At 36.7% G+C, this 16,483-nt stretch overlaps 1 protein-coding gene across 4 annotated transcripts in view; it reads right to left on the reverse strand.

Annotated features, from left to right (window-relative positions):
• Positions 1 to 16,483, reverse strand: part of RPS6KA2 (ribosomal protein S6 kinase A2) — a 563,997-nt gene that overhangs the window by 109,194 nt on the left and 438,320 nt on the right. For all 4 annotated transcript variants that reach the window (XM_001371705.4, XM_007484888.3, XM_007484886.3 and 1 more), the window contains 3 exons: positions 11,821 to 11,927; positions 8,611 to 8,648; positions 7,222 to 7,364 (listed from right to left, as the gene is read on the reverse strand). In XM_001371705.4, coding sequence (XP_001371742.1) covers positions 7,222 to 7,364; positions 8,611 to 8,648; positions 11,821 to 11,927 — 288 coding nt within the window. The remainder of the gene's footprint in view (positions 1 to 7,221; positions 7,365 to 8,610; positions 8,649 to 11,820; positions 11,928 to 16,483) is intronic.

Consider the following 16,483-nt stretch of genomic DNA (forward strand, 5'->3'; position numbering starts at 1 on the left):
TTGCTATTTAGAATTTCATTTGGGTCTTCCATGTTTTTTAAAATTAATTTGCTCATTATTTTTTAAAATTCAAAGATAATTTATTTTCCTAATTACAGGTAATAATAATTTCCAACATACATTTGCCAAAACTAAAAGATCCAAACCATATTCCCCCTTCCCTTCCCTCTCCCTACTCAGAGGTGGTAAGCAATTTGATCTAGGCCATATATATATTAGTTATCATGCAAGACACCCTTCTATATTGGTCATTGTTGTAAGATCTGCTCATCATTTCAGTAGTATTCCATCACAATCATATACCACAACTTTTTTAGCTATTCTCCAATTGATGGGCAACTTTTCAAATTCTAATTTATTTGTTTTTTCAAGCCATCATTAATCTACTTAAGTTTAATTTTGATTTCCTTAATAGTCTCTCTCAAACCTAGAGAAAGAGATCATTTCATTATGACTGCCAGGAATAGACTCACTCAGGAGTTGTTTGAAGGCATTTTATCATCCCATTTAATTAGGAGCTGGTTTATATGTATCTCTGGAATATTGTGCATATTAAGTCTTTTGGCTTCCATAGCCCACATTGCTGATACTGACCAAGTTAGCCTGAAGAATTTGAAAAAAGACAGCTCACCTTTGAGTCCCAACTAGAGCAAGAATATGCTTGCAAGAGCTACTGGAGAATCACTTACCAATTACCATCTGCCCAGGCCAGACTCTGATGTTTTGCTGAGTAGGTTTCACATGGAGCCCCACTCATGTCTATCTATTTGTCTGTCTTCTGTCTGTCTATGTTTTCCCTCCTTCTCTCTCTCTCTCCATAGGAAATACACACACACACACACACACACACACACACATACACATACATATATTTGGAAAGAGAGAGAGAGAGACAGGCAGAGAGAGGAAGAGGGGGAGGAGGGTAAAGACAGAGATGGGGGAGAGACAGACAGAGAAAGAGAGAGACAGAGACAGAGAGAATGATTTTGTAGCTTCAACATTAAGAAGACCTAGATTTAAGTCCTGCCTCTGACATACATATGCTATGCCACCCTGCACAAATTACTTAAACTATTAGTGCTCCAGAGACTACTCTCTAAGAGAGATCCACTTTGGTAACGCAATTTTCCTCACCTGAGAGATCCCAATAATAATAATCACTGATCCAGCCTCATTTTCCCTCCTCTTTTCCCTCCCTATTTTTCTTAAACCCTTACCTTATGTCTTAGAATTCATAGTAAGTATTAGTTCCAAGGCAGAAGAGCAGTAAGGTCTAGGTAATTGAGGTTAAGTTTCTTGCCCAGGGTCACACCAGATAGGAAGGGGCTTAGGTCAAATTTGAACTGAGGACATCCCATCTCTAGGCCTGGCTCTGTATCCACTTAGCCACCCACCTGCCCCTTCTCTTTGTCCCTGCTACAAATCAGAAGTTGATTTTTTTTTGTTGTTCTGATAATTGTCTAGACTTAAGAAAGTGATGGGAAAATACTATTTAAGGCAGATTAAACTTAAAAGTGTGTCAGAATATATTTTCTCCCAGAGAATTGATTTTTAATATTTATACTACACTGCTTTTATGTGTTGTCTTTATTAGAATGGAAACTCCTTGAGGACAGGGACTATTTTTGCTTATATTTACATATGTGGTAATAATACCATTGACCTTGAGAAATGGGTTCTAATTCTGGTTCTGCCATTAATTATTGGTGTGAGTTTGGAGAATTTGAATCTTTTTTCCTCATCTGTAACTCGAACCAACTGGATTGTTGTTTAGTTCTTTTTCAATCCTATGTGATTCTTCATGACCCCATTTGGGGATGCTGGAGTGAATTGCCATTTCATTCTCTAGCTCATTTTACAGATGAGTAAACTGAGACAAGTGGGGTTAAGTAACTTGCTCAGGGTCACATAGCTACTTAAGTGTCTGAGACCAGATTTGAATCTTCCTGACTCCAAGCCCAGCTCCCTGCCCCAAAGTGATTGGACTAGATGATTGCTAAGATCCCTTTTAGTTCTTAGATTCTAAGTCCATAAAATGAAAAAAAAAATTAATCGCTCAATGCCTAGGAATCTTTCCAAGACTAACTCACAGAACTTGCTAATTAGAATTGGTGGAGGGTATTTTCACACTAGGGAGTCCCCCATAGCAAGGAAATCATAGGTTGGAAAAGAAAAATAAAAGCAATAGGTAAAAAGTCCATCAAAATTAGCCAAAACATCCTTGTGAAAAGAAATTTCCAGACTGATGTAGAGGCATGCTAGTAACTTCCTAAGGACATAAACACAGTTTTTTAAAATGTTTTCTTTAAGTTACAAGTTCCCAACAGGGAAAATTTGAACCTGCTAAAGGAGATTCACTTGGAAAAGCAATACAATCATTTATAGGTCTGTGAAAGAAAGAAATGCAGCTGTAATTTCTTACAGGCTTCCGTCTTCAGTGAAGTGAACCAGTTACTATGTGGGAGACCAAACAGTCTCTTGGTATGTGAAACTTAATGGCATTTAACTTTCTTTGGCAAAGCAAACAGAAGGTGCCTCATGAACCAAATGAATTTTATGAGCTGATCTCTTCGTGAGCTAAGACTATTATTCACACACTACATCTCTCCCTATTCCCTCCCAATGGACCATTTTGTTTACTGCAAAATGGATTCAGAAGCTACTATGGAGACTGACCCAGTTGTAGAGTCAGAAGAATCTAGATATTAATCTCTGCTCTGTGGCTGGCTTGCTTGTGGCCACAGGCAAATCATTTCACCTCTGGGACACCTTGGTATGCTCTTCTGTACAGTCAGGATACAAGTATTTAAATTATTTAATAGGGCTGTTATAGAGAGTAAAATGTAGTATTATATCCATCTGGTTTAGAATTATTTTTATTACAAAGGAAAAGAAAATTCACAAAAAGGAGACATATATAGAAGAAAGAGTTCAGGTTCTGGACCACTCAGAGATCCTGGGTTCAAATGTTATCTCACACTTATAACTGGTGTGACATTGGACTTGTCTGGTTAAATTTTCCTTCCTCTTCCTCATTTCTGAAACTAGGGAGATAAACTAGATGACTTCTAGTCCCTGCCAGTTCTAAAAAGCAGTGAAATGGCATAGCAGATAAAAAGGCCAATGAAATCTGGAAGTTTCTTTATCTGTAAAATGGGCATAATAATAGCATCTACCAAACAGGCTCAAATAAGAGAAGGCTTAAATAAGAGAATATAAATAAAACACTTTGCAACATTCAAGAACTATATTAATGTAAATCATATTATTATTATTATAATTCCATGACTTTTCTGAAAACCTGGTCTTTACAAATCTTCTCCTATTAGATAACAACTTAAGCCATGCTGAGTAAGAGCTTTCAACAAAGGCAGATTGTTTGGGGATTTATAAATGGGAAGCTGGATGGAGACAGGAGAGGGCTTTTCTCTCAGCTGCTCATTACAATAAGGAATTGCATCAAAATCTCTCCATAATTATTCAGCTGTGACCAGTTGGCAAATAAGACAAAACGAATTTACTTCAGTTTTATAAGTGGCAGAGTCTTAGAGTCTCTTGTCTCTCCTGTGCTTGGAATTTTGTCACACGTATGCACATTTATAAGCGCAAATAAACTCCAGCCTAAGGAACTGGCTTTAATAATTGGCAAATAAAATGATCCAAGGCACCTTTCAAATTTGGTCTCTGCTACCCACTACCTGGGTAAACTTTGAGAAGTCATTTAAATCTTTCCAGGCTTCCAGTTTCCTCATCAAGTAAAATGAGAGGCTAGAATCAGTAACTTCCTAATGTCACTTCAGCTTAAAATTGATGATATAAAAACTGTCACTCAACATGCTTTGGATGATGATTAGGCACAATGGTGGTCAGTACCAGGAAGCTGATGACAACAGCTTTTCTGCAGAACCAAACTTGTTATGTAGACAGCTTGCCTCTACATATCTCAATGGAAAACCAAAAGATGTAACAGCAAACAATAGATAGCCCAAAATGGGCGAAAAAGTGAATGATTTGGGGTCTATAGTACCTTAATATTATGGAGGATTTGTGTGCTACTGAGAAAGATTAATATGAAGAATTCAAGGACTAAAGAAAGACCTTTATGAAGAGATGCAAAATGAGATCAGCAGATCCAGAACTGTGTTATCAACTATATCTAAAAATCTAACGTGGTTTTAAAAAATTAATAATAAAGATGTTTCAGGGGCATTTGTGGTATTAAAACATATACATATATAACACACATATAAATATATAGATATTCATACTTTAATATACCTATATATGTCCACATCTCCATTATATATATCTGTCCATCTATATAACCATCTATCTATCTTGTCTGCCTGTCCATGCATCCAATTATCCATCCATCCATACATCTATCTATCCATCATCTATCATCTCTCTCTCTCTCTCTCTCTAGCCATCCATCCATCTTCCTTTCTGTTTGCCTGTCTGTGTCTGTCTATCTGTCTATCTTCATATATGTGATTTAATTGATATATGGAACTCCCTGCTGAGTAAATTTCCTCAATTAATGTAGCTCTTGAGCAGTTTACAGTCCTAGGGAGGTGTCTTGTGCAATGAATGAGTGGTTCAATTACATGTTCTTGACCACATTTTGTTGTTCATTCCTGTCCAACTCTTCATGACCTCAGGGAGCTGTCATTGGGCATCTTATATGGTACAACTGGCAGGTAGAATCATCACTCAGACAATTTCAGATGTCAGTAACATCTGAAGTAGTTAAAATTAAGGCCTCCTCAGAGACTTTTTAGGGTGAATTTTGGGCAGCTGTGAGAAATATTATTCCCTATTTTCCCAATGAAGAGTCTTAGACTGAGAGAGGTTAGGTGATTTGCCCATTGTTATACAGGATTTGATGTTGGGTTGTTTAGTTTCTTAGTCCAGTGTTCTCTGCCACCTAATTGCCTAGGAAGGTTACTGGGGGGGGGGTAATTAACTTAATTTATGGGACATAAATGAATGATATGCCTATGGCCAAAAAGTGATATTATCTTACAAGTCATAAATGGTGCTCTCTTAAAAACTACTCTGCTTGGTGTGTGTGGTTTTTGAGATATGAGAGTTTCTGTGTATGTCTTTCTGAGGAATTCTTTTTTTTCCAAGCTAAAGAGTTGGGACTTTAATTTGGTAAGCAATGGGGAGTTGGACTAGATGACCTCAAGGTCCCTTCAATTCTGCATCTAAGATTCAGTGGGTCTATGATTTACAGTTGATAGAACTGTGTCACTGCCATTCATAGAAAAAGGTTATAGAAATCATTGCTGTATGAATCTTTCAAGAGCTTAGATTCCTCTTATACCCTGTCATCTTTTTAGGATTTTAAGGCTTGCTTTAACAGGAAAAGGTAATGGAGCTAAATATCATTGCAGCAGAATACTATTGAAACTCATACTAATGAAGAGAGAGAAAAAAATTAGAGTAAAGAGCCACTGATTGAAATTCTCTCTTTGGGATCTTGGAAGGTCAGACAGTTCCAACATTATATATGTCTCTTAAGAGGAATTTGTGATTCTCAGGAATACAGGGGTCTAAAAACCAACCAAAATTGTCATCTTGGTCCCCGAGCTAGTTACTTGTTTCTCCTAAAGCTGGCACATTTAGCTCATTTTTACAGAAGGCAATATGTACCGTCTAGTAAAAAAAATTAAAGCAGAAGTTACAGAGGTGTCATAAAATTGGTAAGATTGGTCTGAACACTGTACTTAAGCTCTGGAGAATGGGGTTATCTTTGTGGCTTTGTTATTAGAAAACTGTGCGAGTTTGGGTTAGTTACCAAGCCTTCCTGGGATGTTTCCTTACCTAAAAAAATGAAAGATTTTGATTAAATTATTTTTAAAAGTTCTTTTCAGTTCTAGTGAGGCATTGAATGTCAACTATGTTATGGAGAGAATGGCAGGCCTGGAGTAAGACAGATTCATCTTCCTGGGTTCAAATCAGGCCTCAGACACTTATTATCTATGTAAGTTTGGGTAAGTCACTTAATCTTGTTTGCCTCAGTTCCTCATCTGTAAAATGGGTTGGAGAAGAACATAGAAAATCACTCTGGTATCTTTGCCAAGAAAACCCCAAATGGGGTCATGAAGAGTTGGACAAGAATGAAATGACTAAACAACAAAAAAAGATTCTATAAGCATCCAAATGTCATTTTTTTCATACCTACAGTAAAGTCAGGAGGCAGGAAAAAGGGGGCAATCCTAAGGCTTATTTATAGTTAATTTATTTTGGTACTTTTAAAATTACAAGGTTCCTCCCTTTAATAGACAACTTTTGAAAACATGCTCCTTGTTCAGCACTATACAATTGGAAAAGCACTGAACTTGAAATTAGAAAGCCTAGATTCTAGTCTTGACTCTGCTATTGACTTTAGATATTTGAACAGGGTCAAGATACATCCAACACAGGGTAGCTAGGTAGCACAGTGGATAGAGTGCCAGGCTTGGAGTCAGCAGAACTTGGGTTCAAATCTGACCTCAGAAACTTCCTAGATATGTGACCACTCCAGATAAGTCATTTAACTCCAATTTCCTAGCCCTCAGTGCTCAGACGGTAAGGGTTAAAAAATGTCACACTATACATTCACAGATAGATATACAGACAGATTTTTTTGCCCTTTTGGTTAGTATATTTAATGTTTGCTTTTTGCTTATTATAAACAAAGGCATCAGTAAAATGTATTTTCAAAGAAAATAAAATATTTAAATGTTTTTAGGTCAGATAGGAGGAAATTGTAAAGAAGCAGATTTAGCTTTGCTGGAATAAAAAGTCCTAACAATTAAACTTATTAAAATTGTATGTACTGTCCTACAATTAGTGGGTTCCCTCTCATCACAAGTCTTCAAGCAAAGAATTGATGACCACTTGTTAATTATGTAGCAGTGAAGGTTTCCTCTGTAGTTTGGATGAGATGGTCTCTGAGATTTCCTTTAGCTCTGAGACTCTATGACTCATATCTTGGAGTAAGGGAAAGAACACAGAAGACAAGGACAAACACAGGAGTACAGATGCATTACTTTTACTGTCAGAGGCCACTGACTAGTTCCTTTTGATATTTTAAATTATTTGCACATTTCTTTACCATTGGAGTCCAGGAGCAATGAAGAAAGGGGATTGGGGAGGGGCAATGCACATTTATTTTGTCTGAATGCCTATGAGATCACTACAACAAGTAAGATGAACAAAATGGGCCATTACCATGAGCACACCGAAGGACCACCAGTCTGCGCTCTGTGTGTGCCCTCTTCGATTCACCACCTCTGGTGCCATATATTCTATTGTCCCACAGAAAGAATAAGCTCGCTTGTCATGGTCAATAGCCTCTTTGCTCAGGCCAAAATCTAAAAGTGGGAAATAAAAAAGATATAACTTGGGTAAAACAGGAATCAGCATAAACCTTTTTTTCTATGTGGATCATCAGTATCTCAGAAGAATGAGATCATGTTCAACCACACTTTCAGACACACTGATTCAGAGTGTCGAGGTCTTCTGTTCCCCCACTTTTTCTAAAAGCAATCCCACTTTTTAAAATGAATGTTTGTCTCTCACCAAATACTCTTGAATAGCTTAGGGATCCCAAATGATAAATCCCAGAAAGCATTGCCATTTGGTGTCCCTTTTTGGTCATTCAAATAGAAGCCACAGGCAGAGCACCATCCCAGACTCCCAAGGTTCCATAAAATACCACCTTTGCCTTTAACAGTCATCTGAGTCAAATTTGAGGAAGGTGCCCATTTATTTAAGTTTAATTTTTCTGCTTAAGTGTTAAATCCTCCTGTGGCTTTGGTCTGAGAGAAAATTCACAGACACTGGAACCAATGCTAAAGTCAGAAGGCAGAGAGAGGCAGAGAGCCTTCACCTGCTACCTTTGTATCTGTTTACCAGGTACAATAGTTGTAAAATCCTGTAAGCAGGAAGAAGTTCCATTATCAAGTATCAGGAGACCCTTTTGGGATGGCATCTTCAAATTCTTTGCTATATCCAACTGTTTTTTTTTTTTAACCCTTATCTTCCATCTTAGAATCAATGTTGTTTCCAATACAGAAGAGCCAAAAGGACTAGGCAATGGAGATTAAATGACTTGCCCAGGGTCACTCAGGTAGATTGAACCCAGGACTTCCTGTCTTCAGGACTGGCTCTCAATCCATTGAACCACCTAGCTGCTCCCCACCCCACTGATTTAAAGCTTTGGGGAAATATAGACAAATTCCTATATGCATACAGGTTTCTAAAATAGGATCTAAGTACAGAAGTTATTGACGGAAGCAACAAAATGTTATAAATATTCTTGCTAAGAGCAATACAATGGCATTAAGGAACACAAAGGGGCCTCAAATGGAAGATAAGGGATGAGAAATGAGAACAGGAAAGAAATGGAAAATGAAAAAAAATTCAAATTAAGGGAGTCTGAAGTATATAGCAAAGGATGAATCATAACCCACTCAAATCAACAAAAATGTTCAGGAAAAATCAAGTGAAAAGCTACTTGTGAAAAAATGGAAATGGTACTAACAGATCTTTTTATTTGCAAATGACATAACTTTACAAGGGCTGAGATGAAGTCTTAGTAAGAGCTGTCTTACAAACCTGTAATCTTAATGTGCCCCTCTTCGTCTAGCAGAATACTAAAAGAAAAGGAAAGAAAATGAGACTTTAGAAGAAGACTCAGCATATTAAACCACAAGAGACAGTGGAGAGAACAGTCTAATGACAAATTGAAAATCAAATTCTTCATTAGCGTGGCAAGAAACAAATGAACCAAGGGAATGGGGCATGGCCAATGGAATGTTTGTCAATGTAGGTTTAGGTTTGCAGACAATACACTTTCTACTCAGACTGTTGCTTCTGGGTGGAGTTAACTATAGATCTATAATTGAATGAGGGAAGGCACCTTTGGTCCTTGGGTATATGTTTAATTAGTCAAAATTCAACAAGTGCCAGACACTTCTGGACTGCCCTGCCAGCATCAAAGTAGTGTCACCATTTCCCTAAAGTCTACCTTCTCTGAGGGAAAATGATAGGATTTAGGAGAATCCTGAAACTATTCTGGCCAGTGGCCTCTACACTCCAGTAGCACTTAAAAGTAATTTCTTTGAAACCAGGATGGTCTTAGAACTCCTTAGGGAGTGGTAGTGGTAGGAACGGATGCTTCCTAGAGGTTCAGGTCAACTCTCAAGGAATGACTGGAATGTGTTTCTAGTATGTCTGACTTTTGCAGCAATTATGTGGGGGATGTATGTACTTACAGCTGAAAATATTGCCATTTGCCCAGAGTATGAAGGGTCTCAGCCAGGAAGAAAAGAGTGTGACGAATTTAAAGGTGAATAAGCTCTCTCTTTTGACTTCACAATTCCTTTGACCACATTTTTTTGGTGGAAATTTTTGAGCTGAAAATATGTAGTACACTATTTCCTTTCAGCTACATTTTCCAAATTAATATACCCATAGTACACACATTCTGATATTTTAAATATATTGAAAATAATCCATAAACTGATTTAGGTATCTCAAGGCATAAGAAATACCCTTATTCTAAGGGGAAGTTGGAGGAAATTTTGACAGAAAATAAAGGAAATTAAGCCTATTTTATGCCACAATGATTGAACATGAACATTATGCATAATTTAATAGTTAACATTTTAGAGGGAAAATGTTGGTTAGCATCCCAATGCTTCTCACAGAATTGCTGGTTAGGTCACATAGAACATGAATTTTCTTTGGAAGGCACTTAGGGAAATAGTTTATAATATTATTTTTGCCTATCTCAATACATACATTTACACACACACAAGCACACAAGACAAGTTTGGGAAGGTAGGTATTTAGATGGTTCATTAAGGTTTGAAAAACATTTATACATTTATCTCATATAATCATTTGTTATCATACATAGATTCATTTCCTATGGAAAATCCACTAGGAAACTACTTATGCAATTTTTGTGTGCTAAAAAATTGAAAGAAAAAATGTGTTATAGCTAATGAGGCCAATTTTTAAATGAGGAAGGTATTTTGTTTTTCTTACACATAGTCCATACCAAGAAATGAACAACTTTCAGAAATGGTAATCTAATAACCTGGAGATAAATGAGACATTTTTCAAGAATTACAATTTTCAAACTTTAAGATATTGCTTTAATCTTTAAAAGAGAATGGAATTAGGACAACAAGGTGGCTCAGTAGATAGAGAGCCATGCCTGGAGACAAGACATCCTGAGTTCAAAACTGACCTCAGACACTTCTCAGGAATGTGACCCCAAATATCTAGCCCTTACTAAACTTTTGCCTTGGAACAGATGCTTAGTATCAATTCTAAGTCAGAAGATTATGATTTTTTTAAAAAGAGGGTGGAATCAGCATTTATTTATTTATGCATATGAATATATGTCATATAATTTATAAGACTATATCTCACACTTGCATCTCTGTTTATTCCCAAATCTATGGGAATATGGGAGTTAAAGCAGGTACAATACCAGAGATTTCTATAATGTGATGTCCATGAGATGAAATGTAAGCTTATTTTAAAGTTTATTTTCAGTGATACTTATTAAAAATACCAAAGATAATAAAAGAAGACTCCAAAAATCATCTGCATAAAGCTTGCCAAGAGGTTGATAGCTAAAGGATTAAAATATTTATCTACAAATCAGAGATAGGAATGAAAAATATTTCCTTTTTATATCATCTTTTCAACCAGACAGTTATATTTAACAAAATATTATTCTTTCTATGTTAAGATTCAAGCAAGGACTTTCAAAAGTCATTTGAATATGATTTAATAAGACATGCCAAAAAGTCCTTGTTTATGTGGGCTGTCATGCCCACAATCTCACATAAACAATGAATTCCCTCCCTCGCCATGATAAAGTTTAGCATGCAAACTTTGCTCATGAATATTCAAATACTTCACACACAAAAAGAATCTGAAACACATTTAGTGCTTACCTCAGTGAAGAATTGTACTTTATACTAGTCAATTAGAACTTATAAACTATATACTGAATTTCATTGTCTTTGAGTAGCTACAGACTTATTTATACCAGTACTCTAAATAAAAAAGGAAGGGAAAAGGTATTTTGAAAAGTTGCTTTTATTCTCAAATAGATTAAATATATAGTGTGATTAGTATAGTGCTTTTTATGTAGTAGGTGCTTAATAACAATAGCAAAGAGCAAAATAGCAAATCCTAGAAATAATGAACAAATTGAGTTCTAGCAATAAAATCACTGGTTGATTGTAAGGAGAATTTGGGGAATTCTGATTTCATTCTTTACAAAAAGGGTTTGAAAATCAATTAGCTAGCCCCTCCAAAATATACTGAGTGACTTGTATTGAGAAATGCTTGAAGCTAATTTTTCTTGGGTCTGCTCAAGTACCTGAGAAACCTTAGTGTGTACAGTGGAGATGGGTAAAAGAAGGAAAGAAAGTAAAAACTCATTGGTAGGTGAAAAATAATGGAACTAGCACCTTATTTTAAGAAATGGTTTTCTCCAATATTCAGGAGGAGTTGAATACATCTCAGAAATCAGCAGCTTGGTGGCTTTTCCGAGAATAGGGAGAAAAGAGCATTCATTAACCTCTCCTAGAATCTTTGCCTAAGAGTTTGCCAGCATGAAGATTTTCCCAGTCTGCTTTGCTGAGAATTTCTAACCCTGCTATGCAATGATAGGACTTTTTAGGAAAGAAGGGTGGATATGGGGGAAGGTTTTAGTGTCACTTTTCAGAAGTAGATAAGGAACAAATGTGGATTCCAGGAATTCTCCTTGTTTTCATTTGCTTCTTTTCCTTTACTTACTTTTCAGGCTTTAGATCCCTATAAATGATTCCTAGACCATGGAGGTGGTCTAAAGCCAAGGCCAGCTCAGCTAAGTAGAACTTGACATCCTCTTCTGTAAACATTACCTAGTAGAGAGAAAAGAATAAATCTGTTTACTTTCTTGTGAAGCTGATTTTTTTCTAAAGAACTCTGCCAGCAAGAGTGACTCATTTCTATTAAAAAGTATACAATTTAGTCCAATTTGTTCTGTAAGAAAACCATGGGCTCCTACTACCTAGTCATTTTTGGCTCTTCTGATGGAAAAAAAAAAGAGTTTTCAGAGTTTCAAGATAAGGAAGTAAGAGAAAAGATGAAATGTACAGTCATCTCTCAACCATTCATGCGAATATATTGGTGGAGAATAGCTGATAATCTTCCAATCCCTGGCTATATTTTTGTACTTATACTAACTATGGGTATTTCTGTTTGGGGATAATTGTAACATTTCTTTTATTTAAACCTCATCTTTCATATTAGAATCAAAACTGTATATTGGAAGACCAGTAAGGACTACGCAATGGGGGTTTAGTGACCTGCCCAGGGTCATACAACTAGAAAGTTTCTGAGGCCAGATTGGAATCCAAGATTCTCCCATCTCTGGGACTGACTCTCAAGTCAATACTAACATAGGGAAGGGAAGCCATCCCTGACTTTCCTTCTGAGAGAGTTAAAGGATAGTTTGTGAACACCAAACAAAATATCTTATCATATCATCCTCCTCTCAACTCCAATTTATCAACATTATTTCTTCATTTGGCAAGTCAGCCAGGAGAGAGAACACATTCACTAACTGAAGCCCAGTGAGTAAGAAACTCAGTCCAAGAGAGAACCAGTCAGTTTGAGATCCTCACCAACTGACAACATTTTCCTGTTCTTTCTTCGAAGTTCGTCTCACACACTGATCTCTACCTTGCTTCCACTCTCAGAGATCTCTTTATCAAATATCTTACTTTAATCAATATCCTACTTTCCTTACTATACCTAGCTGTCCTTAATTATAACATTTCAATTAAATAATGATGCCACATTACAAATCTGACAAGAAAAATTGGCAAATATGTCCAGATTTTCTGCCCTGCTCTTCTTTAACTTTGAGGAAAAGAAAACATCATTCCTCCATGGTCATAGAAAATTACTGAACATAGGTGTTTGCTTTCCTTCTTTGGGAAAGAAAGAAAAAAGAGAGATAAGAAATGGTTTCAGTTGTAAAAGGCTTCTTTGCTGGGATTGATTAAGGCTTTGTGGACAGAGTGCCCATGTTTAAAGGATGACCATCTATCTAGAGCTGGCAGGTACTTTGAAGGTGCTCTAATTAAACCCCTTCCTATTACAGAATAGGAAATTAAAACTCAGAAAAATTTTGATTTGCTAAAGGTCATATAGGTAATAAATGGAAGAATCAGGGTTTGAAATTAGGTACTTTGATTGTAAATTCAGCACTCCTTACACATTAACAGGCTATTTCTTAACAAAGAACTACAGAGGTGTAGGAATTTTGAAACAAGATTTATTAAGGAATATCTGGTATTGGGGTAACTGTACTATGACTAAGGAAAATTTAGCTATATATTCACACTATCAAATCTTTAGTGAGTAGCAGTGTAATGGATAAGAGTTGGCTTCAAAGGCAGGAAGACCTGAGTTCAAATCCCACCTCTGGGATAGATTGTCAGAGTGATTCTGGGTAAATCACTTAATTGCAGCTAAATGCAGCTAATGCTGGGCTTACAGTCAGGAAGACCTAAATTCAAATTCAATCTCATACACATTAGCTGTGTGACCCTAGGCAAGTCATTTAACCACTTTCTGCCTCAATTTATTCAACTTTAAAATGGTAATAATAGAACCTATCTTCAGGTTAGTGTGAGGATCAAATGAGATATTTGTAAGGCACTTAGCACAGGGCCTGACATATAGTAGATACATAATTGCTTATTTTTGCTCATTTCCCTCTCCCTCTCCTTCCTTCCTTCCTTCCTTCCTTCCTTCCTTCCTTCCTTCCTTCCTTCCTTCCTTTCTTCCTTTCTTCCTTTCTTTCTTTCTTTCTTTCTTTCTTTCTTTCTTTCTTTCTTTCTTTCTTTCTTTCTTTCTTTCTTTCTTTCTTTCTTTCTTTCTTTCTTTCTTTCTTTCTTTCTTTCTTTCTCTCTCTTTCTTTCTCTCTTTCTTTCTCTCTCTCTCTCTGTTTCTTTCTTTCTCTCTCTCTCTTTGTTTCTTTATTTCTTTGTTTCTTTCTTTTTCTTTCTTTGTTTCTTTCTTTCTCTTCTTTTTCTTCTTCTCTCTTCTCTCTCCTTTTCTCTCCTCTTTCTTTTTCTCCTCTCCTCTCCTCTTCTCTCTCTCTCTCTCTCTCTCTCTCTCTCTCTCTCTCTCTCTTCCCCCCCCCCCTCTCTCTTTCTTTCTCCCTCTCTCTCTCTCCCCCCTCTCTCTCCTTTCTTATTTCCTTTCTAGTATTATAAGCAACTTCCCAAGAATATAAGTCATAGAAAAGGTGCTGGGTTGTATTGACAGAAGTTCTTTTCTAGGCAGCTGCTTTACTATAAAGAAATAACAGGGTCAATTCTTCTCTCTTATCCCTTACCAAAAATCTCTTTGGTCTATCCAGCCAAGATTTAACAACACAACACAGCAAATAATACCTTCAGGAGGCTTCATGCATTATCTGGAGAAAAGAGTAACCTAAAATTTCTGCTTTATTCTAAGCTAAGTCAAGAATATGACAACAGAACAAACAAGGACTTTAATGTGAAAAGGACCTGGGTTCAGCTTCCACCTTTGGTGCTTACTATCTGGTTGGTCTTGGTCAAATCCCTTAACTACTTTCAGTCTCAGTTTACTCAACTATAAAATGATGAGTTGGCCTAGAAGGCCTTGAAATCCTTTCATCTCTCTCTATATGGAGTGCCACTTTTAATAGAGGGTGTTTTTGGTGGTAAAGAACCAGAAAAGAAGAATGAAGTGCTCTTCCTCTCAAGGCAAAGCAAAGGAGGGGTATCTGTGGTAAAGATTGATCAGGAAGGAGAAGGAGGGTGAGTCCGCTTGTTTCCCCCTTCAACCTTCCATAATTATGGCCCCTCACCTAGCTTGCTGGGTTACTCCCCGCTATCATTTTGTTGCTTTTCAGCGAGCTCTTCTTTCTAGGGAGAGAGAAGTCACTTTACTCCCTCAGATTAAGCTGCCTCTTACTCAGTCTTTAGCCAGTTATAAAAGATCACAAATTTATTCTAATGTGGTAATAAAACAGGATGGAGTGGGGAAAGGTTGGTAAGTTGAGGCAAAAAGGAAGAGGAAGAAGGAGTCCCTGTCTTAACTCTTCCCTTCCTCAAAAGTTGTGGGGAACTTGGGCTCACTGGCCTCAAGACCCAGAAGGGGTTCAGAGCCCTGATTTCAGTCCTGCCCAGCAGGAGCTTCAGTTCAGGTGGAGAGACTGTGGAGATTCTTCTTATGGACTTTTCTTCTTCTGTCTTTATCCACATGTTGGGGTTTGAGAGGATGGAAGTCAGGATTTCAGGAAAAGAAGGCTTTCTTGAGATCAGCCCAGTCAAGACTGGAATTCACCTCAGCTGTCTCAGAGCCAGAGTGAGAGAGAGTCAGAGACCCAACTGCCTGCTCTCTGGATTCCTTTTTCCTTAAGATTCCAAATCTCTCCAGTCCATCCCCTGCTGTTGCTGAAATCTTTGCTCTTTTCATTTCCACGAAGTCTCTGTGATCTCCTGTAAATCTCTCCTCTTCCACAATGATTACATGCTTTTTATTTATTACTTTCCTCTTTCTTTTTGTAAATCTAATTTCATTAAGCCAGGCTGTTTACTTATTCATTTTGCTATTTTATGAGTCAGGTAATTAACTGATTTTCAAGAGATTAAGGACATATGGCATCGCAAAAAGTGATTATACAAAAAAAAATCCCAACACTGGCCACCCACAGTAACTTTCAGTGTCTAATGATTCATGGATAGAAATAGACACAAAACAGGTCAACTGATACCGTGTTAACAGCTGGCATGTACAAAGGACAAAGTTCTATTTAGTAGGACACAGATTGAAGACTAGGTAGATTTAGTCATTTGATGTACAATATAGGAAATACTTGGGTGGGAAATAAAGATCTTATACCCATAGTGCAATAAATAAAATTATAGTTAGACATCAAAAATACAATTATATCTCAATGTATTTTATTAAAATGTTGATTCTTGATCATTCTCTTCTTTTAATGGGGATAGGGGATACCACAATTTATTCATTAAAAAAAAACCTATTATCTTCCATCTTTGAATCAATACTGTATATTGGTTCCAAGGCATAAGAGCAGTAAGGGCTAGGCTTGGGTTTAGCTGACCTGGTCACATGGTCAAATTTGAACCCAGGACCTTTCATGTCTAGGCCTGGCTCTCCATCCACTGAGCCACCTATCTGCTTCCCATATTTATATATTTTAACCTCAATCTGGCTCTTACTGAAGCAAGACTATCTTACTTCTAACTAAATGATTCCTCATCCCACTTCCCTTAATATTAATATAATTAATTAATATCAATATATTCCAAACATTTGTTTTTTTTTTGTTTATTTTGTTTTGTTAAACATATTTTGTTAAACATATATTTTTATCTTTCACCAGGGAAGAGGGAATTTGGAAAAAGGA

The sequence above is a fragment of the Monodelphis domestica genome, chromosome 2 (genome assembly GCF_027887165.1).
Source record: "Monodelphis domestica isolate mMonDom1 chromosome 2, mMonDom1.pri, whole genome shotgun sequence".
In the NCBI taxonomy this organism is placed as follows: Eukaryota; Metazoa; Chordata; class Mammalia; order Didelphimorphia; family Didelphidae; genus Monodelphis; species Monodelphis domestica.